Source organism: Marmota marmota, unplaced genomic scaffold (genome assembly GCF_001458135.2).
Source record: "Marmota marmota marmota unplaced genomic scaffold, marMar, whole genome shotgun sequence".
NCBI lineage: Eukaryota > Metazoa > Chordata > Mammalia > Rodentia > Sciuridae > Marmota > Marmota marmota.
The window spans coordinates 17,769,636-17,792,260 of NW_026000229.1; the positions used below are offsets into that span (position 1 = coordinate 17,769,636).

At 44.5% G+C, this 22,625-nt stretch overlaps 1 protein-coding gene and 1 long non-coding RNA gene across 10 annotated transcripts in view; one reads left to right on the forward strand and one right to left on the reverse strand.

Annotated features, from left to right (window-relative positions):
* LOC125613387 overlaps positions 1–11,488 on the reverse strand; it is a 34,442-nt gene extending 22,954 nt beyond the window's left edge. For both annotated transcript variants that reach the window (XR_007343961.1, XR_007343962.1), the window contains exon 1: positions 11,372–11,488. This is a non-coding gene — a long non-coding RNA (uncharacterized LOC125613387). The remainder of the gene's footprint in view (positions 1–11,371) is intronic.
* A 137-nt stretch (positions 11,489–11,625) lies between these two features.
* The window catches only part of Ca12 (carbonic anhydrase 12), a 56,919-nt gene continuing 45,919 nt past the window's right edge, over positions 11,626–22,625 (forward strand). For 2 of the 8 annotated variants that reach the window (XM_048793692.1, XM_048793690.1), the window contains exons 1-2: positions 13,700–13,929; positions 16,288–16,308. In XM_048793692.1, the coding sequence (XP_048649649.1) occupies positions 13,755–13,929; positions 16,288–16,308 (196 nt within the window). In that variant the 5' untranslated portion in view covers positions 13,700–13,754. Of the gene's footprint in view, positions 11,873–13,699; positions 13,930–16,287; positions 16,309–22,625 lie in introns of those variants that run through there. The other 6 variants (XM_048793691.1, XM_048793689.1, XM_048793694.1 and 3 more) reach the window with 5 other exon arrangements.

The window sequence follows — 22,625 nt, forward strand, 5'->3', positions numbered from 1 at the left end:
TACTCTGGCTTTTGGTTCCTGGCAAACTGGCAAGCCAACAGGGCTATAGGCTATTTCCCTCAATCCATTTCTTCTAATGCCTCAGAAATGGGGCAGTTAGTGGTCTGAGGCCCCAGTGTAGTAATTGTGAGAAGCTTCTAGAAAGACAAGTGGTTGGGTCCCAGATATATGTGAATGTAACTGCAGACCACACAGGGAAGAAGGCAAGTGTCACAGGTGGGAAAGCTTTAATCTGGGGCTCTTTTTCTCTCCCATATTACCATGTGCAGATTATAGGTCAGACCTATTCCACTGCAAGACAACAAAATCAGTAGTCCTGCACCAGCAGAAGATGGAGCTTGTGGGTACATTAGGGTAGGCATAATTTCTAAGTGGGATAGGAAGCAGATAACATGTGGACAGAATCTTATTCCTTCTAAAAACTGCTACTACTCAACATAGTACTGGAGGTCCTGGCCAATGTGATAAGGCAAGAAAAAGAAGCAATGAGAATAAGGATTGAAAGGAAGTAGCAAAGCTGTCATTATTCATAGATTACCTGGTCATCTATATAGAATACTTTGCAGAATTAACAGGAAAAATTTAAGAACTGATTATTCATGTTCAGCAATGATGTCAGCAACCAGATCTGCCTACAATAATCAGTAGTCTACTTCTTCAAGCAATATTCAACTGGAAAACATAATATAAAATCAGCTAATTTTTACAAGTACCTAAAAGTCTAAAACTACAAAGTACCTAAACGTCAACTTCACAAAATTCAAAATAAAAATTTGGAGAAAAACGATACTATCAAAGGACAAAAGACATGAATACATGCCAGGATGGTGGACAACATCTCTTAACATGTAGATACCAATTCTTCCAAAATTAACCTAAAATCTAAAACAATTTCAAGATACAAAAATGTTTTGAGGGAATGAAGAAACATTCAAAATTTATATGGAAGAAAAAAACCCAGGGTCCACAATTAGTTGTCAGTTTTGAAAAAAAGAAAGCAAGGAGGAAGTGCCCAAGTACACTTTGATACTACATAATAAAACATCATGGCACTGGGAAAGAAACAGATAAATGGAGCAAGGGTAATAAAGTACTCAGAAGTATACATGTGTGTGTGTTTATATGAGTGGGTGTGTATGCACCTAGTGTAAAAAAAACAAATCAATGGGAAAAGATGGGTTGCTAAGTAGACAGTATAGGAAAAACTGGCTCACTACATGAGAAAAATGATATGGGATCCCTACATAACACCATAAACTAAGATGAACTTCAGATAAATTACAGATATAAATGTGAAAAGTGTCTCTACAAAATATACATATATATGTATATACATATAATAAAAGTGTATATATATATATATAATATTAAGGAATTACTGATTTTGTGTGCAGTGGTAATATTGTGATTATGTATAATAAGGATTATGTTTTAATAGGGAAGTGTAGTGGTCTTCAAAGTGTGGCCCCAGATCAGCAGCATCAGCATCAACTGAAAAAGGACTGGAAATGCACATAATCAGCCCCTCCAAATCTATTGAATCAGAAGCTCTGTAGTGGGCCCAGCCATTGGTGTTTTTTTTTTTTTGTTGTTGTTGTTTTTTAGTTGTAGATGGACACAACATCTTTATTTTTATGTGGTGCTAAGGATCAAACCCTGTGCCTCACAGGTGCCAGGCAAGCACTCTACCACTGAGCCACAACCCCAGCTCACCATTGGTGTTTGAATAAGCCCTTCAGAAGATTCTGGTGCATGCTAAAGTTTGAGAACTACCAAAATAGTGTGACGTCTTGAATCCAGGAAAGGGGTGCTGTGTTTACAGGGGTGTAGGTGAAGTGAGTTGATCATTGCTGAAGCTACAGGTGAAACTTTTGTGGAAGGTCAATATTGTGATGCTTTTTACTTTTATATATGTTTGGAAGTTTTCCATTACTTTCAGTGCAGTGCTCCTAACTGCCCTCTCACCTCTCTTACCATCTGTCTCCCCTCCATTCCAAACTTTTGCTCCTGGCTTCAGAAATGGCTGAAGTCATTATATTCTCCTTATTTTCTTTGTCAGCCTCAAGTTTGCCAAATCTCAGGAGCTCCTTTTGCTTGTGCCCTCTCTCCATGACCTCTGCTGAAGTTTGGAAGTGGCTCTTTTCTTACCAACTAGTTACCACTCCTCTACGCTCACCTTCCTCCACTTGCTGTCCACTGTGCTTGCAGAACCTGTTGTTGAAGACCTTTTCTTTGCACGTGTGCTATGTGATCTTCCTGGGCGAATTCTGGCACTATAGATAGATTCTTTCCTTTCCTTTTTAAATTAAAAAAATGTGTAACTGTTTTAATTTGTAACATATTTGATGTTTTTAAAAACCCAATAGCCAAGTGTGGTGGCAGATGCCTGTAATCCCAGTGGCTAAGGAGCCTGAGGTGAGAGGCTCCTAGCCTACCTCAGCAACTGCAAGACCCTAAGCAACTCAGTGAGACCCTGTCTCTAAATAAAACACAAAATAGGGCTGGGGATGTGGCTCAGTGGTTAAGTGCTCCTGAGTTCAATCCCTGGTATCCCCTCCTCCAAAAAAACATCCCTAACAAATAACACAGAAATGGAACAAGTAAAAATATCACTTTGTTTCCTTATCTCTACCATTAAACTCCTGCTCTAGCTAATTCCTTGGAGAGGTATGGGTTTTTTCCTCACTCTGGCCTCTGCCTCTGCCTCTTCCCTACTACGGCACTTACAGTATGGAACTAGAAGACCATAGCTGAAGATTCTTCAGGCTGAAGGATGAAGAAAGGTAAAAGGAGAGGGGAAATGAAATAAGGAAGAAGAGAACAAATGCAGAGCCAGGAGTGCATGGGATGAAGATGGTTGGAAGCTGTTGCAAGTGGGTCAGGAATTAAATGTCCCTCATGGATGTCCAGTTCCCATGACTCCCAACTTTTTCCCTCAGTGAAATTCCCTGGATTCGCCATCATGGCTCTTGACTTCTTCTAGAAGCACTAGATCCAGAAGCTTCTTTAGAGAGCCCAGGGATGAAACACGATTTAGCGTGTGAACTCAGAGTGAAGATGGACCGTGGCACCTCTGCTCCTGCTGTGGACTTGCACTCCTCCTGTCACCAGCACCGTGTGTGCTCACTTCCTGTTGTTGTCCCCATCGACCCACAGTCTACCCAGGTTATACTTATCTGGATACTTTGACCTTTTCCTTCACTGCCCATCTAGGAGTTCTCTGACCCTGAGGAAGTCACTTGAGAAATTTGATTCCCTTTTTTAAATCACGTATCTTCCCAGACTTCAAGACTTCTTGAAACTTGATTTACTTACTCAGATAAGCTATTTTTTTTTCTATTTTTGTGGTGCTGGGGATTGAACCCAGGGCCTTGTACATGTGAGGCAAGCACTCTATCAACTGAGCTACATCCCCAGCTAGAAACTTGATTTAAGATTTGTTGACTTCAAATTACTAAGACTTTGTAGAAATGTGGGAAAGTGTCTATAGTTCAATGTCAGATTTTTTAGAAAGTAATATACCTAAGATAATACCTTTAGTCCAAAATAACCAGGTAAATTTTTTTTTACATAAACAATAAGAAGATTGGAATGTATAAGAATGAAGAGTTGTTATCAGATAGGATGGATCACTGGTATTTATTTATTTATTTTTACTTTAAACAAACAAACAAACAAACAAAAACCCTTCTCCTTGAGTTCAGTACTTAGCCCAGGAAAGAAAAATCCTTTCACATAACTTTGTTTCTAAAACTCCTTCAGCGGAGACACTTCCTTGTTCTGGTTCAACACTTCAAGTTTGTTTCCAGTCCGCCCACTGCCCAACATCCGACTGCAGGTTAAAGGGTCACAAATTCATCATGTTGCTAATTCTCCTGCCCCAGGACCCATTCCCCTCCCCTTGTGTCTGAAAAATGGCAACAAATTACCAACTGAGCTACATCCACTGCTCTTCCTAACTCTTCTTTGTGCCTTCCCCCAGTTATTTCCCTCCTGTGGGCTGCTACTTATATAAGACCTGTTATGATGGGCTTTCTCTCATTCACTGTTTCTAAATTCATTCTCATTTCTTTCCTATGAACTGGGCCTGTTTCATTTTGTTTTTTTCTCTCAGAGATGAAATGAGCCCAGGGAGCCTTCTTATCACAGAGAGATCTGATGCCTCCTCCAAACAGACAAACAACTCTAGTTACAAGCATTAGTAACCTTTTTAATTAGGGACTATGATGTCCTTCCTAAATATTGCAAAAGAATTTTACATGTTTTCACTGAGGTTAAGTAGTATAGTCCCCATCAAAAAGTGGAATGACTGAGGTAGTTCTCCTGTTCCATTCCTCCAGTGAAAACAGAATTTGTACAGAGTCCAAGTTTCTTGGGTTCTATTTCCTTCCTTCCTTCCTTCCTTCCTTCCTTCCTTCCTTCCTTCCTTCCTTTCTTTCTTTTTTAGTACCGGGATTGAACTCAGGGGTACTCGACCACTGAGCCACATCGCCAGGCCTATTTTGTATTTTATTTAGAGTCAGGGTCTTGCTGAGTTGCTTAGCACCTTGCTTTTGCTGAGCCTGGATTTGAACCCGAGATTCTCCTGTCTCAGCCTTCTGAGCCACTGGGAGTACAGGCATGTGCCATTGCACCTGGCTTTGGGTTCTATTTTCTGATTCTTGTAATGTTTGTTAAGAACTCTAACTATATCTTGCCATCATTTCTACCACCCAGAAAGTTCTGAATGGTAAAGAGAAATATATGATAGAATCAAGTTTTGCATCTCAGTGTTAATAAACATAAGGAATCCAGTCATAATCGCCGCAAAGTGAGCCCCACACTCTTATTTCAAGTGGAGTAGATATATTAAGAAATAGCTCCATAGAGCCAGGCACAGTGGCACACATCTGTAATCCTAGCAGCTTGGGAGGCAGGAGGATAGCAAGTTCAAACCCAGCTTCAGCAACTTAGTGAGGCCCTAAGAAACTTAGTTAGACCCGATCTCAAATTAAAAAAAAAAAAAAAGAAGAAGAAGAAGAGAAAGAAGGAGAAGGAGAAGGAGAAGGAGAAGGAGAAGGAGAAGGAGAAGGAGAAGGAGANAGAAAGAAAAAAAACCCATCTGGGGATGTGGCTCAGTGAACCCTGGGTTCAATTCCTAGTAACACCCACCCACCCACCCACCCACTCATACACACACACAAAGTAATTAGTTCTATAGTTAAGATTTCCTTTTCCTTAGTCATCTTTGTGGGCTTGCCATGCCACACCATGTTTCCTTGGGGACAAGTCTTGAGTTCACTGACTGTGTTGTCTTGGGTGAGAGAACTATAAAGTCTTGGCTGCTTACCTGCTTGGCCAGCCACCAACCATAACTTAGCTCTTTCTCGGGACTTGAGAGGAAGATGGATCCCAGCCAGAAAATCAGTTCAACTTGATCTGTCTGAGGGGGAGTTTGCTGAGCTGGCCTTCACCTATCCATGCCACAAAACCAGCAATTCGAACTGCACCAGGCTCTCAACCCACTGAACTCTGTCAGGAACTGCAGCCTAAATAAGATCCCACTCAGTGCACCAACTCCAGCTGGAAGAGAAGTGGAAGAAGCACACTGAATGTTCCTAGTACCCGATAGCCAGGAGAGACAAACACAAGCTGAAACACAAGCAACTGCGGGTTGCTTGCCATTTTTCTTTGAAAGCACCTGAAATGAAAGGTCAGCTTCTAAATTGCTGCAATTGTAGAGAACTAGAGTGTCCAAGCAGGAGGAAATTGCCAACCTATTCCAAGAAGATGTGGCATCTCTGAGCTTAGGAATACCTCCCACCTCCAAATTTCAATGGATCAGACATTTCCTGTGGTGCAGTGGTTTTGAGTCTTTTTGTTTAGAAGCCATCTTACCTCAGTAGGGGGGCTAGGTTCGTGATGACAAAAGCCAAAATTCTTTGAGAGGCCACTGGATAGACTATTGGGGAATGCAATACCTGGAAATCTTTGCTCATTCTCTCCCTAGGATTAGTGGGAGTTGGTGGGGTTGCCCAAATCAGGGTTGGAACTGTGGGGCAAAATAGCCCCCTTTCAGCTAGTCCAGGCCCCTTCTATAGAGGGAACCACTCTTTACACAGTGCCTATTATTTGCCACTATGCCAGATTCTTCACATGCCTAGCTTATTATATTTAGTCCTCCCGGTGTAGCTTTGAGGTATACTGACTCTATGGCCCTTATCTCTTTGACCAGGAGGAAAGTGAGCCTTGGACAGGAAGTAACTTATCCAAGATCACACAGGGTAGTGAGTGGTGTAGTTGAATTTCAAAATCCACATTCATGTAATGTACCATTTGACCTATTTGACTCAGGGCAAAAGTCCGATTTTATTTTATTTTTTTCCAGTTCTGGGGATTAAACCCAGAAGCATTCTACCCTGAGCCACATCCCTAGCCCTTTTTAAAATTTCAAGACAGGCTCTTGCTAAGCTGCCCAGGTTAGCCTCAAATTTGTGATCCTCCTGCCTTAGCCTCCCGACTTCTCAGGATTACAGATGTGTACCACCATGCCCAGCCAGATTTGATTTTATGTTGGCCCTTGTGAGCTTGCTGAAATGTGGTCTATGATTACACAGTAGTTTGAAAAACAGTGTTGAGAGGGACAGTGCTTCAGACTGAGACCAAGACCAGGATCTGGACCAAACCCCTGAGGTTGGGGGAGAGTAGATGCAGCCAGCAGATGGGAAAGGAGAGATGTCTGCAAGAAACCTTAAGTTATTACAGCTTAATGATGTCTCCTAAGTAGTATCAGCTAACCATGGTCTTCCAAATAACTTACCTGGAAAGAGGTAAACTGTATTGCTTCAGGTTTGTTTCCCTTAAAAATGCTTTCTCTGTATATAAAATTTCAAATTTGTATCACTTTTTATTAATCATGCTGAGAACTTTATGGAAGTCTGATGGAGAGCCCTTATTCCATACTGAACAGAAATTTGAGCTGAAGGATTCAGTGGACAAATAACAGGGACCAGGGTAACCATGGCAACTGTGTCATGGCTAGACTGAGAACTCATGTCTCTTGTTGGAATTCAGTTTTTATTTTCTTAGATTAGCAAACCCAGGAGGAGATCAAACCAATTTTATTTCATTTCAAGCCCACTCTTGGATGTGATATTTTAACTTACATTGAGTGCTCTTATTTTTGCCCCAAAGCACCTTCACATTTATGGTTCCAACCCCTGTGTGGAGTTAACCATTCCTTTTTTTTTTCTCTTTGCAGTACTGGGAATTGAACCCAGGGGTACTCCACCACTGAGCCATATCTCCAGCCCCTTTTATGTTTTGAGACAGTGTCTTGCTGTTGCTCGGGCTGGCCTGGAAATGATGACCCTTCTGCTTCAAACTTCCAAGTCACTGTGATTACAAGCCTGCACCATTGTGCCCAGTTGAGGTTAGACATTCTTATTCCAGCTTACAGATCAAAAAACAGTGGTATGTACAGGACAAGAGGCTTACTAATATCCCAGAGTTTGGCCAGGAGTCTACATTCTTTCCTGCAGGTCATATGGTCTTGCAACTGATCCTGCCTGACACTGAGCAGGGTGGTAGGGTTCACATAGAGGTGATGATTCCATACCATCACTATAAAGGTGTAGAGCAGATGCAAATAAAACTACAACGCTGACTTCAAAGATGGACCTTGGCACCCAGATCAGTAGGTCCATGTAAGTTTTGGCCAAGAGGTTGCCTCAGCACTAGGCAAAGGGTACACTTGGCCTTTTTCTTCCTTCTTCCCTCCCTCTCCTTCCTGTTCCCTTTCTCCCTCTCTCTGATACCCTCCTCCTCCTCTTTCCTGGGTCAAAGCAGAACTCATTAATATAACAAGGAGCTCAGTCTCCTCCTTTGCTGGAGAACTATGTGGAATCAAGCTCTGAGTTCTCAAATTCTTTGTATCATATTTTGGCAGATGCTCCAGGCATAGATCAGAGTATAGGGTCCCTCAGTAACTCCAAGGGGCCTGGAGAAGACACAGCCTTGTCCCCTGCTGAGCATTATTTATTTGCCAGAATTGTCACATTATGCCTATGTTCAACAAATAAATGATTACAGAATCTATAAAATTGGAGAATACACATCTCAGATGAATTCAGTAATAAAACATCCCCATTTGAAATATTTTTTTGGGATGCTTGGGATTGGACCCAGGAGTGCTTTACCACTGGGCTACATCCTCATTCTTTTTTTTTTTTTAACTTTTTATTTTGAGACAGAATTTCACTAAGTTAGTGAAGCTGACCTTGAATTTAGGAACCTTGGCTGTTGCTGAGATTACAGCTGCTCATTACCATACTCGGCCATTTGAAGCATTTGTAGGATAGGCATGGAAAGAGCCTTTCTGAGCCTTGGAGACAGAATCTTCTGGGCTAAGAATCTAGTCTCTGCCATTCAAAAGCCCGTGAACCTGTGTTAGCAAAGGATTTAGCTTCTCCAAGTCTCAGATTCTTCATACATAGACTAATAAACCTAACACTGTCTCCACAGGTTACTGTGAGAGTGAAGGGTCATGCATGGCCAGGCAAACTGTAGATGCCCAATAAATGTTAGTTTTCCTCCCAGCAGTCCTGCCTTGCCTTTTCTTTTCTCTTTCTTTCTTAGCAGTTCTTCTTTCGCTTCATACAAAGGCACATTCTCAATTGAGTGACACTATTTGAAGAGTTCATTCTTAAGAAATGAAATTCCCTCTATCTAAACTTTCTACTCAAAAGTCCAACAATTAGCTGATGAAAGGTGCAAATACCACCAACAGCACCATCTTTGGGAAAGAGGAGCCTGGCCTGGTTATGCATTTCAAAGGCTTTATAAAGTCATAGAATCTAATCTCACACTTGATGACGTCTTCTGTCACTGCCCCAGAACTGAATGGGGCCCTTTGGGTTATACATCAACCTTCCATTGCACTTACTAAAATTATAGTTCTATAGTTATTCATGAGATTATTTGTTTTATGCCCAATGCAGTGCCTAGCACACAGAGGATGAATGAATGAATGGAGGAGCATAAGTGTTTCCACTTGCCTTATCTCCTTCCAGCCTTAGCTCAGTTCTGTCAGTGTCCACAGGCAGGGATTACCACTTGCTCTTTCCAGGTGAAGAAAGTGTGCCAGTCAGGGTCATACAGTGAGGAAGTGGTGGGCAAGGCACTTCAGCCCAGACCTCCTAACACCAAACCTGCATTCTTTCCTCGGTACTCCTCTGCCCTTTGACTCACCAGCCTCACCCTCCTGTCTATTCAAATGGTAATATTCTAGAGGGGCACTGTGCCCTGGAGCCTGGGTGTGACACTTGATGGCCATTTACTACACTTTGTGTACAGAAGGTCCACTTTCCATTATAACTCATCTCATCAGGTAATGGGCTATTTATTGGCTGATAATAGCCCTGCCTGCTGAGGGCAGAGCAAGTTCTTACAAGTTCATCTACACAAGTTTCCAGGAGCAAGGAAAGGATCCCCAGAGTTGGGAATTTAAGCTGATTAGGTGTGTGTTGTTTGCTGGAGGGACCCTTGACATTTCAGCTTGAATACTTTTGAAGTTTGACCATTACACCAATTTCTGCTGGCTTCCTGCCCTCCCCTTCTGATTACCTAAGAATATCTTTTTTTCCTCTCCTTTTAAAGCTCATTCAAAGTATTTAGGGCAATTAGGTCTCAGTTTATATTCTTTATTCTTTTTTACTTGCTATCTACTCTTTTGATTTAGATATGCAGTAAACTTTTCATTCCTTTTTCTCTCCATAAACCCTAGTGCACAATCTAGCTTTACTGGCCTACTAAGTCTATCCCTTCCCCCTTTTTAACTCCCTCATCTTTGGTGATCCCTTAGAAGTGCACGTTCAAGGTTAAGTAGAACTTAACATTTAACCAGATATAATGGAAAAATACTTGGCATGGGAATAACAGCAGGTGTGTGCATAGGCCAGTTTACCACCTTGAATTAATTGTGAAATGTGTGGCAAATGATTTCACCCCAACAGTTTCAGTCTCTGCATCTCTGAACCTGCAGTGGCTCCTCCCCAGGCTCTTGGGTTCTCTAATCCATCTCATCTTCTAAACTGACTGCCCTTGAGGACAAATCAGACACTGAACAAGAACCACAAGCAAATACTCCTTCGCCACTCCAGAGCTTGCTCAAGGCTCTTTATCAGGCAGAAAAGGTCATCCTTAAGCCTCCTGTGGTCTGGAAGTACTTGTGACAGGATTCTTACTGTAACAACTTCCTTAAAGAGACTGCAGAGCTCTTTATTACTCACACAATAGCTGAGCCGATAGGAACAGAACAGTAACACCCCTTGAAATGTGGGTGGCATCTACTTCCTGGTGGTTGTCAGGAGAGAAGATATTTGCTCCCACCAAAATCATGTGAAAAAGAGGCTTCATAGGACACTACAGCCAGCCTAAGAGTCTGCTTAAGCTGAGGGTCAGAATGGACTTGAGATTGGTAAGGTCTGGTCTGGCTAGAGAAGAGAGTGGTCAAGAGAAGAGGGCGTAATGGGCCAGGTCACAAACCCAGGGGTTATGTATCAGGACTGTGGTGGCATCTTTATGCAGCCAATGTGTTCTGAGCAATGTGTGTAGGAAATAGGGTTGGGGTCCCTGAGTGGGATGGAAACCAAGCCCAGCATCAGGAGCAGAGCAGAGATAGTCAGAAGGCCTCGGGAAGCTAGAAACACAATGACCTCAGTGGTAGGATTTACAAGTGGCAGTAACAGCAGCAGGAAGATTTAGGAAGTATTGGAGACAGCAGGTTAATAAAACCTTTGACTTAATGGCTGGCTGCATATGGACTAAAAGGGGATCTGACTAGAAATATGAATGCACAAATTGCAAAGCATACAGAAATGTGAGAAAAGTGAGCTTAGACACTAATCTGCACCAAGATGCACAACATCTAGACACACATGATGCAGTGTTCTGTCACACAGTAGATGCTTGGGAAATAATGTAAGTCCTTTTCTTCCACTGCCACCCCAGAGATCAGCTTCTTAGTAAGGATGAATTGATGTCGTGAACTAGCATGGGCCTTGACTGTCCACTTTTTATTAGGATAAATTCTAATTGTTGAATAAAGCTGTTCACATATATCCCATTAAACTATTTTCTGATTCCCAATTTCTTTACCTTTAAGTTTTGAAGTTAAGAACCTAGTCGGGATGTTCTGTGCACGTCACAGAATTTCTGAATTGAATGTAGCCCGTTAGCTATCTTGTACAGTCCAGAACCTGTGGTCAGTCCAAACAGGAGCATGCTTGGAGCCCTGAAGACTTTGACTTAAATAACATTGTGCTTCAGTGGCTTCTAAATAGGAGCAGTGATAGATGAAGGCCACGACCACTTAAGTGATCCCTAGACGCACCTCTTTGGATGGGACCGAGATAGGTAGGCGGATCTCGCCACGCCTGCAGGCAGCCGCCACGGAGAACTCACTCGCTCCCCCCAGGTCAGCAGTGGCTCTGAAGAGTGCTACAGAGGACAGCTGAAGTCAAGGCTGCAACTCACCTCGGACCTGCGGCCCCAGCCCTTCGGTAGGCTGGGCGTTCTTTTTCTCCCCGCACGATGACATCATGTGTTTGGGGTTGAGTTGCTCCATAAAAACGGCCGCGGGGAGCCAGGAGCCCGAAAAGCAGACGTGCTAGCCACGGCTCCCGGCTGCGCGCGCGCGGTCCTGGTGCGCGCCCCGCTGGCTGCGAGCGCTGCGCGGTGCTGTCCGAAAGCAAGTGGCTGTTGCCAGCTGCCGACCGGGAGCCAGGAGCCACCGGCCAGGAGCAGAAGATGCCCCACTATAGCCTGCGTGCTGCGACTGTCCTCCTGCTGGTGATCTTGAATCAGCAGCCTTGCAGCCCAGCCCCGCTGAACGGTGAAGTTTATCTTTTTTCTTCCTCTCTCCCTTCCTTCTTTCCTTCCTTCCTTCCTTCTTTCCATTCCTTCTTTACCCCACTCAGCCCCACCTGGGCAGGATTTCCTGCGGGGCTCTTAATGATAAAGTAAAATTATTGCTGGGGGAGCCGGGAAAGCAGTGTATCGAATAACACATTTTAAAGAAAGGATGCTCGGTTTTCCTTTGCTGAGGTTGAATGGATCCGGAAGCACGTTGTCTTTCTAGTGGTGCTTTTTTGCCATCTGATCTCTGGAGATGTGGCTTGGGAACTCGCTAAGCAGGGAGGAGAGACCGAACCAGGATTTAAAGTATCGCGCCTCTAATCCACATGCAGACAGTAGAGAAGAGACTGGGCATCTGAGTGGTGTGAGCACCAGAACTGTTTGCTGCCGCTCTACTGCACAACCCTCAGACAGTAGTAGGGTTTTTGTTGTTGTTTGTTATGTCCAAGTCAAAGGGATAACGCATCCCATTGTTAAACATTGCTTTTCTCCAGGAGGATTCTATTATCTTGAATGTACAGTATGTGCACACACACATGCACACACATGTACACCTTATTTATAATTGTAATTAGGGTGCTTTACCTGGAAGTGCTGGAGGCTGAGGGTGCAGAATGGAACAGGAGGAGGTGGAGGTGGGTAGCAGGACCTGCAGTGTGGGCTCAAGTCCAAGGCCATGTTAATGAATCACTTGGAATAAGAAAAGGATAGCACTAAGCTCTTACCCCTCTCTCCATCAGCTGGATGAGCACTTTTCTGGGGAGTAGATGGTGACTTTTGTGAATGAGTCCTGGGTAATTGATGAGAGCTCCTACCCTTGACAAAGTTTGTCCCAAATTGTGGACACACTTGTGGGTATGACAGTTCCTGGACCCAGGCTGGGTTGGAACATTTGTAAAAGAACCAAGAGGGATTATAATGGCTGAAAATCGATTCTCCCTGGCTAAGCAGTGGTAATGGGAAATTGGTCCTGCTCAGCAGCATCAAAGCTCCGAGCCTCCTTTCCTCTTGAAGGTCATTGTGCACATGGGGAAAGGCAAGGAGCTGGGCATGAGTAGCTGTGGGATTGCTCTAAAGTAACTTCTAATCTTCTGGCTGGCATGATCTGCTTAATATAATTTCCTTCATGTGGGAGAGACAGAATGAAGGAGAAAGGAGTTACATAAAAGTGGAAATTAATTTTTTTGAGGGATTGGGGAATTGAACCCAGGACCTTGTAAATGCTAGGTAAGCACTCTACCACTGAACTCTATCCCTGGTCCAGAAATTAATTTTTAAACTTCAAACTTTGGCATATATTTTCCTCTCAAGGAAGCTGTTCTGAGACTGAAGTTTGCTAGAATTCTTTTCAGTCTCAAGTTGATTCAAGAGAGAAAGGCCATTCATTGGCCCCCTTTCCTTTCTGAAAGCTCATTGCTTCCCTTACTTTGGGGAGCTGCTCCCTATTCTCTTCCTTTTCTCTACCCCTCCTTTTCTCTTTCTTTCCTCCCCTTCTCCTTGGCCCCTCCCTCCTCATTCTCCAAGTTGAGGTGGGGGAAGTTTGCAGTAGAAATCCTGACCTCATCTCACACTGATTAGCCTAACCCTAGACTCTGAGAACACAAGTTGGTTTTTTTTTTTTTCCCTCCCTGTTATTTATTGTTTGCTATGTTGGCTTTTTGACTGCCTCAGGAGACAAGGTCAAAGTAAAATTCACTGAGGTGTATAGAACATCAGCATTAACACAAGGCTGGGGTAAAGGGGCTAGCTGAGTAATAGGGTCAAAGTGTGGTCTGCTTTCTTTGGAGCATTGAAGCTTCCCTCAGTTGGCACTGAGGAATGTCCAAGAAAAGCAGCTGGGGCCAGGGGAGGATGGGATCATGATCTCCAGGTTCTGGAGAAAACCTTGGAACTCTTGGTTGCTGTTGCTAAGGGGCATTTCAGTGAATTCTGGAGAGTCTGCTCTAGCTGAACCTGTTCCAGAGAGCTGGGAAGTCTTTGGCTGCTGGACGACAGATGATGGTTACTCATGGAAGTACCCAGGACAGAAAACAGGTCCATGCACCCCTGCCCACATCTTCATTTTCTCATGGCATCCCCTCCAGGGCATCTCCCTGCCTAGCACCAGCAGGGTATGCAGGTCCTAACAGGCATTGGCTGAGCTGCCCAAGTCTCCTGGAAGAAACAGATGAACTTTTGAGGAGAATGATTTTCCTCTGGAAAAAGAACTACTCCCTCGGGAAGCCAGTGAAGCCTTGGCTTAAAGTACCTTGTAGGGTCAGTTTAATATTGTTAAAATTCCTGCCCCTAAAGTTAGAGGTGGGAAACCTTTACTGAGAAAGGTGCCCTTTCTCAGTAAAGCAAACACTTCCACGAATGTGTGTGCACTTTCAGAATGGCTTCCTAAGGTTGGATTGGAGCTAATGATGAGTCAGGGTGGACCCTGATCTCCACTGATGAACCCTACTAACTCTACTGACTCACCATTCTTACCTTCATTTTATAGTGAGGCTTCTCCCCTCCCTATGCCCCTCCTGACACTAACGTTTGTACCTGAGACACTGAGTCCTCAGGGCCAAGCAGGGCTTGTTCAGAGAGCAGAGGACAGGAATTGCTGCTGTGTTTCAACAAGTCCCCACTCCTGTGTCAGAGGCTTTACAGTCCCTGATGTCCTCTACAATGTATGTCTTGGAGTTTTCCAGAGTATTATGCTGGTGCCTCATCTGAGAATGAGAGCTACAGTACTGGGGGAAACCTCAGCTTAGCAAGCTTTGGGGAGGAATAGTGGAAGATGTTTAAATCTGGGAGTTGATTTTGGGGCAGGTGCAATGCAACCTCCTGGCCGGTGCAGGGCTGCTCAGAGGCAGCAGATATTTTCTGGGGACATCCAGGATTTCTCTTTGGAAAGAGGAAGAATGCCCCTCTTACTTGGGCTTTTACCTCTTGGACCTTCATGTGCTCTGCCTGGCAAAGCAGCAATCATCTGGCTTCCTTCCTCTGAAAACCATGATTGTATTTCAATGGTGGACCCTCAAACCAACAGTTAAGGAAAATTTTCCAAAAAAGAGGTCCAATGTCTTCTCTGGGTTGGTTCCAAGGTAATATTTCTCTCTTTTCAACATTTCAGTGAAAGGGCCAGTAGTAAACTGGGGGTTATATACAAATTTGGTTTTCCCATGGAGGCAAAAAAATAGAATAGGACAAGAACAACAAAGTCCTCTTTTAACTATTAAAAATCACCATTGGTTCCAGCAGAAAATGCCCCTGTGATAAATAACCAGATTGCATGCTGGTTAAGTTTTACTAGAAACAGAGAGAGAAAGGGGATGTGAGGTTCTTTCTTTTCCAGCGGTGCCCTCCCATTGCAGTTGGCGATGCTTGGAGAGAGGGACCTAGAAGTTGCACCTCTCCTCATTGGATGTGTCCCCTGAGACACATGGGGATGCAGCTCAGCTTGGGGCTCAGTCTTCTTCCAGAGCTGAAGAGGAAGGTGGGCAGGTAGGGTGATAGGCGCACAGCTCTGCAATGACTTTTTAAAAATACATTTTTCATGTAGGAACTAAGGACCTGTGTGTCGTAAAGGGTGTGGAGTGGGAGGTGGTAGGTGACTCTCTTTATGTTCCTGGCAGAACCACTCCTCCACGTTCTTACTGCCTCTGGGGATACTAACTCAGAGAAGGATGGTAGCTTTCTTAGAGGAAATGTCTCCCATCTCTGATTAGTGCTCTGCTCTTTGTGTACTGGTGTGTTCTCCAGGGTATGTTGAGTGGGGGGAAAGCAAGATATAGAACAGAGCTTGCAGAAGGTTGATGTTTATGTGAGGGAAAGGGAGGGGGATATAAATACAGACATGTGTGGCAATCCTGTGTAAAGGCTCACAGTCCATTGATAAACCAGGTGTCCCATGGAAATAGGGAGCAAGGGTTGGGGAAGAGATTTTAATGAGTGGACCCTCTGGCTGCTTTAGGTTTTTGAGCCATGTGAAAGTATTACCTACTTGGACAATTACATTTTGGATTTTCTAAGATATCTGGGAGGCATTTATTCAGGAACCTATGAGGGCTGGGGCTGTAGTTCAGTGGCAGAGCACTTGCCTATTTTGTATGAGGCACTGGGTTAGATCCTTAGCACCACGTAAAAATAAACAAATAAAATCAAGGCATGCTGTCCATCTACAACTATTTAAAAAAAATTGAAAAAGAACACACGAGCCCTGCATGAATTCCCCATCCTGAGCCTGCGAGTGGAGTACAGTTGTTCTGAGAAGCTGTGGTTCTGACTTAAACTCAGAAGTCTTAAGTTTTGGGTATCCACCTCCTTTTCAATCTCACCCATTTCAAAACAAAATCTGTCATGTTTTCCCTAACTCCTTCAGTTCAGTTATACTTACTTGATTCCTTTTGTTCTTTGCAGGATCCAAGTGGACCTATGTTGGTAAGTAGAGATTTTTAAATATATATTTTTAAGGAGATGGTAGTATTTAATGCAAACCCAGAAACTTCATGCTTTTAGGGGATCAGAAAAGTTGTGCTGGTATTGTTGAGAGAAGGGATGAAGGCATCCCCAAGGAACGGTTCCACAAGAGGGTGACACACTGCATTTCCCAACATAGCCTGCTCTGTGCACTTGAGCTGGGAGTCACAGGGTTAAGGCTTCCAGATTCCTGCAGGGATTTCTACCAAACCCTTGGGTACCTCCAGACTGCAAGGGCACTGGGCAAGAGAGAAACTTGCCTCCTCATAGGACATTTTTCCTACAATAAACAAAGAATAAAGGACTCCTTTCTGAAAGTTTGGCTCAGGCCCTAGAACTTGAGCTGTCAGTGTATCTGGAATTAACTTCCTGTTTCCATCTTCATAAGCAAGTGATGGATGAGGGGGTGATGGTTGGTCCTTGGTAGAGGAGAGATGCTGTCTTACATGGAGAGAGGAGCATCAGGTATGCCCCAGAGTTTCTGTGGTTCACTAAAATGTAGTCACTCTGGCAGGCCTGCAAGATAGGCAGCTCCAGGTTGGCTTGACCATGTCATTGCACTGAATTGTCATTGCAGTGAATGTTGTCATTGCTGGAGTGGGAATGGGAAGCCAGGCACCTGTTCCTCTGGCAAGCACAAGAAACTTAATAATAATGTTTTGTTAGGGACAGTGTCATAGAAGATACACAAGATATATTGTTCTGGAGAGTGGAACTGACCACACTGGCCCAGGAGGCATTTGAAGCAGGCAGAGTTATGCTGCCAAAGTTAAAGCTATGAGATGCAATGGCTGTGGGGTGGTGACAGTCAGGGAAGTTGATTACAGCAGTGGACACATAGTCCAGGGAAAGCCCTAACCTTGATTTTCAAAGGTTAGCCTTGGGGTGTTCATTAGTCCAGGAGGTGTAGAAAAGTCACTGAACTGACCAACCAGCTACCTGGCTCTGGCACTATGTAGCTCCATTATTGCTAATGTCCCTACTGTTTTGATGTGCAAAGCACATTGCTGAATGAGTATGTAATTAAGGGGTAGACTGTAGTCTGTAACTGGAAATTACTTATAGTTCACAGTTCAAAGCAGAATATAATAGGTAATAACAACATAATAAATAAATAGTTCTGTTCTCTGATTGCTCAGAGGGCTGAATAGTTAAGGAAGGCTTCCTGGAGGAACTGGTCTTTTCCCAAGGCCTTGGAAGATGGAGAGATTCAGTGAAGGTAGAGGAAGGTCTGTTGGTCGAGGTGATAAGGACATCGAATGCGCAAAGGGAAGACAGCAAGGTGGCACTTGAAGGAAGCACATGAAGAAAGAGGGTTTATTGGAGAATAATGGGCTCTAAGGTCAGAAAGATAGGTGGGGTCACATGGGGGGGCAGGCTTTTCCCACCTTGTTCTATACATGGAGGGGCAGGGCAGGTTGTATATCTGGTTTAGGATGAGTAACTCAGTGGGAGGGGAGAGGGGGCAGATGACAGTGAATCGGAAAAGTGGCCTTTGTAGGAGACCTATTCTGTGTCTTCACAACCAGTCTGTAGTAATGGCAGGAACAGGGAAGGAAAGGGCTGGGTGAGAGACCTCACAAAGGAAGAATCAAATGAGTTGGGCTGTGGACCCCTCTGGTGGGCTGTGTCTGTATGCTGATGGTGGGAGTGTTTGTGACCTTCACAAAAAAGGATGGGTCCTGAATTCTGGGCCTTAAACAGTACGATCTTCTGTGAGTCATGTGAGCCTTACCTTCCTCTCTGAATCTGGTGCGGAGGGGAGTGGGCTGTGTCTGTCTAGATCAGTGTTCATCAACTGTGGCTTGGGGTTACCTACATCAGAATCACCTGGAATGCTGTCCAAAAATGCATATTTTGGAGCCTCAGTCAGGATGGGCCAGAAAGAGGGGGGTGGGGGACTGCAAAAAATTCAGTCCCCAAGCGAGTCTTATCTTATGAATGCTTTGTTAGAGGACCGCTGACCACATGGTTCTCAAGATATTTCTACCCCACCTCTTCTACTGGAAATCCAAATCAAGTCTTTGCAGGGCTCCCTGCCTCTCTGTTACAGTCCCCCCGGGCAGAATGAGATGTTTATAGGGAACAGAGAGTCACTGTGTCTAGGAGTGGGAGGAAAAGATTTGCTGCCACCTGTGACACAGTGTTCTTCCATGAGGGCTTCTCTATGCAACCCTATCAACTGGTCCAGAGCATTTCTTTCTGACCACTGGCCCTGGTCAGACCTCTGCCCTTCTGCCTTGTACAATTAGAGCAGCTCTTTGTTGAGGAAGCAGAGGGCAGAGTCTGATGATGCCCGGACTTGCATGGGGTAAGCTCAAAAGCAATCTGGTTTTCATTAGTGAAATGGGTGCATGTGGTGTGGTCAGCCCTCAGAGGGACAAGTGGAAGAGGAAGATGGAGGATGGTTCAGGGGGCAGACAGGTTGGGGCTGGCGGCTGGCCTGTGCTCCAAGTCATAGGTAAACAGAGGGCCCAGCATTGGTGCTGGAGGGCAGGGTTTCCAAGCAGCCAGGGCTGTGCTGAATGGGCAAGTCCAACCAAGTGCTACATGCTGGTTTTCCAGGGTACAGAACTCAGCTTCATGCAATGCACGTAGACAGTGCTGAGTCATCCTGCCTCCGGGCTTCCTGCTGCCTGGTGCACATGGTGGGGCTTCTGGAGGTGTGCGGAGAGGGAATTCTACCCCCCATCCCCTGCATGTAGATCACCAGGCTGACACAGAGATGGCACCCCAAAGAGAGGAGGAGCTTCTGACAATGAAGATGGGGCAGCCCTGCCCAGCACTCCTCCTGGGTGACTGATACAGCATCTAAATATCTGCCGGGTTGAGATTTTCTCCATCATGAGCGAAAGAAAGACAAAAACCTGTGTTTCCCCAGTCAAACCAGTGCCAAGTCAATCCTGCGGAGCCCTGGTGGCTTCTCCTATTCCAAACTGTGACTGCAAGTCATGTTGTCACATGAACTGAGGACAAACTCCAGCCTGCTAAAATGAACCTGTTCTCCCAAACAGAATAGTAGGTGTTTGTAGAGGGTGGGGGTGACCAGAAGGTGACACGAGGAGGTGCTGTTTATGTTCAGGTCCTTGATATGAGTGCTGTGTCAGGTTTGTGAAAATTCATCAAACTGTTGGCTTATGATCCTTGCACTCATTTGTGTGTATATTAAATTCAATATAAGAGTTAAAAAGTTCCATCTAGCTGGGAGAATCATCCTTACCCTTGTAGGGTTTTGTTAGTTTGTTTTAGCCCTCCCCAAGGAGGGGGGAAATCCCAGAGTGTTTGAAACAACAGGGTAACAAACAAACAAACAAACAAAAAAGCCTACATTGGAGCTAATGACCCAAAACCAGCACATGAGCAGAGGACGAGCACTGCGCTTCACTCCTGATAGTATCCGACAATGCTCTTCGGATGTGGGTTGGTTCAGAAAGAAACAAATACCACTATCTGATATAGATATAGGGCAGGTAAGAAAAGACAAATTTTAAAGGTGATAGGATGGGAGAGGAACATGGATGCTGAGGCCTCTCCTGGATGGAGAGTGAGTCCCACCTAAGTCACCACCCCAAAGGGTATCCATGAGGCCAGCCACTCCATCCCATGCAGAGAACTCTGGGAACATGGGGGCTTTGCTGGGGCAAGGGGCTGGCAGCTGGCTGCAGTCGCTCACAGGGGCTCCTGCCCAGCTTCTCGGCTGTGATGGGACTGGCCTGGGCTCTAGCAGGACTCAGTGTGATCCAGGCAATGCCATGTACTCACACTGCTGTCCCAGATCCACTCCTTGGCTCCTCTCCTAGACAATAGAGTCTCCATTGCAAAGTCTCCTTTGGCAACCAGTATAGGCTTTGTTACAGGGCAGAGGCCTTCCAAGAAACTGAGGCAGTGCTGCGGCCCCCCTTCAAACTTCGATTCTTGCAATCATGTCAGAAAGATTTCAGACATGTCACCAGAATAATGCATGAGTTTATTAGAAGGGATTGGAAAGGGGAAAGGGGGACACTCTGAAAGGAAAGAATGGATCCTCTCAGGAGAGAGATGGCTTGCCCCTCCTGTTTTCCATTTTTATTGAAGGTTCCAGGGACATTTCCAGAGCTTTCTGCCCAGGCCTACTTCTTGACTTTTTTTTCCTTTCCTTTTCTTTTTTTAAATACACAATAGTGGAATGCATTACAATTCTTATTACACATATAGAGCACATTTTTTTCATATCTTTGTATATAAAGTATGTTCACACTAATTCATGTTTTTATACATGTACTTTGGTTTTTTTGCATTACAATTCTTATTACACATATATACCATAATTTTTCCTATCTCTGTTTGTATATAAAGTAGGTTGACATCCAATTCGTGTCTTCATATATATACTTTGGATAATGATGTCCATCACATTCCACCATCCTTGCTAATCCTCTGCCTCCTCCCTTTCCCTCCCTCCCCTCTTTCCTATCTAGAATTCATCTATTCCTCCCATGTTCCCGCTCCGTACCCCACTATGAGTCAGCCTCCTTATATCAGAGAAAACATTTGGATTTTTGAGATTGGCTAACTTCACTTAGCTTTATCTTCTCCAACGCCATCCATTTCCCTGCAAATGTCATGATTTTATTCTCTTTTACTGCTGAGTAAAATTCCATTGTGTATATATGCCACATTTTTTTTTCCATTGACTTTTGACTGACAGCAGGATGAAATCAGACTTTCAAGTCCCCACTGGTCATGATACCCATAGTCCCTTTGGCCCATCCTGACTGGAACCTGTTCTTATAGATTTCATGGTTAAAGAGAATTATCTTTATCTCCTTGAGTTCTGGAATCTGGTTTGGGTAAGGGTCACAAAAAGTGCCCTCCTTGAGGGTAACTTGGCATTCTTGTTATCAGCATTTTGGGCCTGCATTTCTCCTGCAGATAACAGGTAGTTTGCTGAGGAATGTGACACATATCCTGTCAACTTAAGCCAGGAAGGGCTGCAGGTAAATTGTTTTTTAAAAGAGAAAGCATGTGGGAGTCACACAATGGGTCTTGCTTATAGAATTATTCCCTTAACATGTTCTCACTGCTCCTGCCTGTCTGTTCCCTCCCTATCAGACTTCATGGGGGCAAGCCTCCTGCTCACGTCCCTCAGGTCCTGCAGCCCCCACCTCCACTCACCTTTTGTCTTCCATCCAGTGGAATAAGTTGCTCCCAGTGAACTTGCCCTGTATCTCTGGACACCCTTTCTGACCCTTTCCCAAACACTAAAAGATTAGATGAAACACATGAAGGAGGCTAGGAGGTAAACTCTGCCTTCTGTCCTTTGCAGGGATCAACACACTGTGTGACTTCACCTTCGAATTGCAGTATAGTGAGAAGGCCTTAGAGCCAAAGGAAAAACTGAAAATGGCAGTTAGGGAGCACATGAGATTAAAGGATGGTTTAATTAAGGAGAGCTCTTCTCTTTCTCAAAGGTGAATAATCAGCCAACTCAAAACACACCTGTGGCCTTCTCCCCTGCTCCCAGCTGCCATCCAGGAGATGAATGAGAGACCCATAGCACTCTTTGGAGAGCTGGAAAGGGTCAGACTTGTGTTTCATACTAGGGAACTGAATCCTTATTTCTGTGTCTTGAGGATTTCCCTTGAGAGTTGTAATGTGATCTCCTATCATCTATTAAATATGGGCTATAGTTCCAGTTACTTCTAATTGAAGTTGTGATATCCAGGATCTCTTTGCATCTGGCCTACCCATTTGTAATTATTTCTCATCTTTCCTGAGTTGGGGTGTATGTGTGTTCTGGAGGATCTTGGCCTATAGCTGCTGAAATGCCTGCCTGTTAGTGTTCACAGTTAGCCTTGCCAGCTAAGGAAAAGAGATAGGAACTAGCACTTGTTCCTTAAGACATATGTGGTGACATGGGGGCGGGGGGCGGGCAGGAAACCAGGGGGAAGAAGTGGGAGGTGTAGAGACCCCCAAAGCAGTCAGACCACTATGGGACTATCTGCTAGGCTGGTCTGAGCTTTGATTTCACTGAGCTCAGTTCCTCAGCTACAATTGGGGTTGTAGATGATTCTTAAAGTGTGGTCCCTGGACCACCAGCTTTAGTTTCACCTGGGACTCCATGTGTGGCTGTTAAAATGCAAATTCTCAGCCCCATCCTAGGTCTACCTACTAATCAGAAACTTTGCAGGTGGCCCAGTTATCATTTTAGCAAGCCCTCCGGGTGATTCTGGTGTGCACTCAAGTCTGAGAACCACCCTAGGTCTGTGGCAAGGATCAAATCAGATCACCCACAGAAA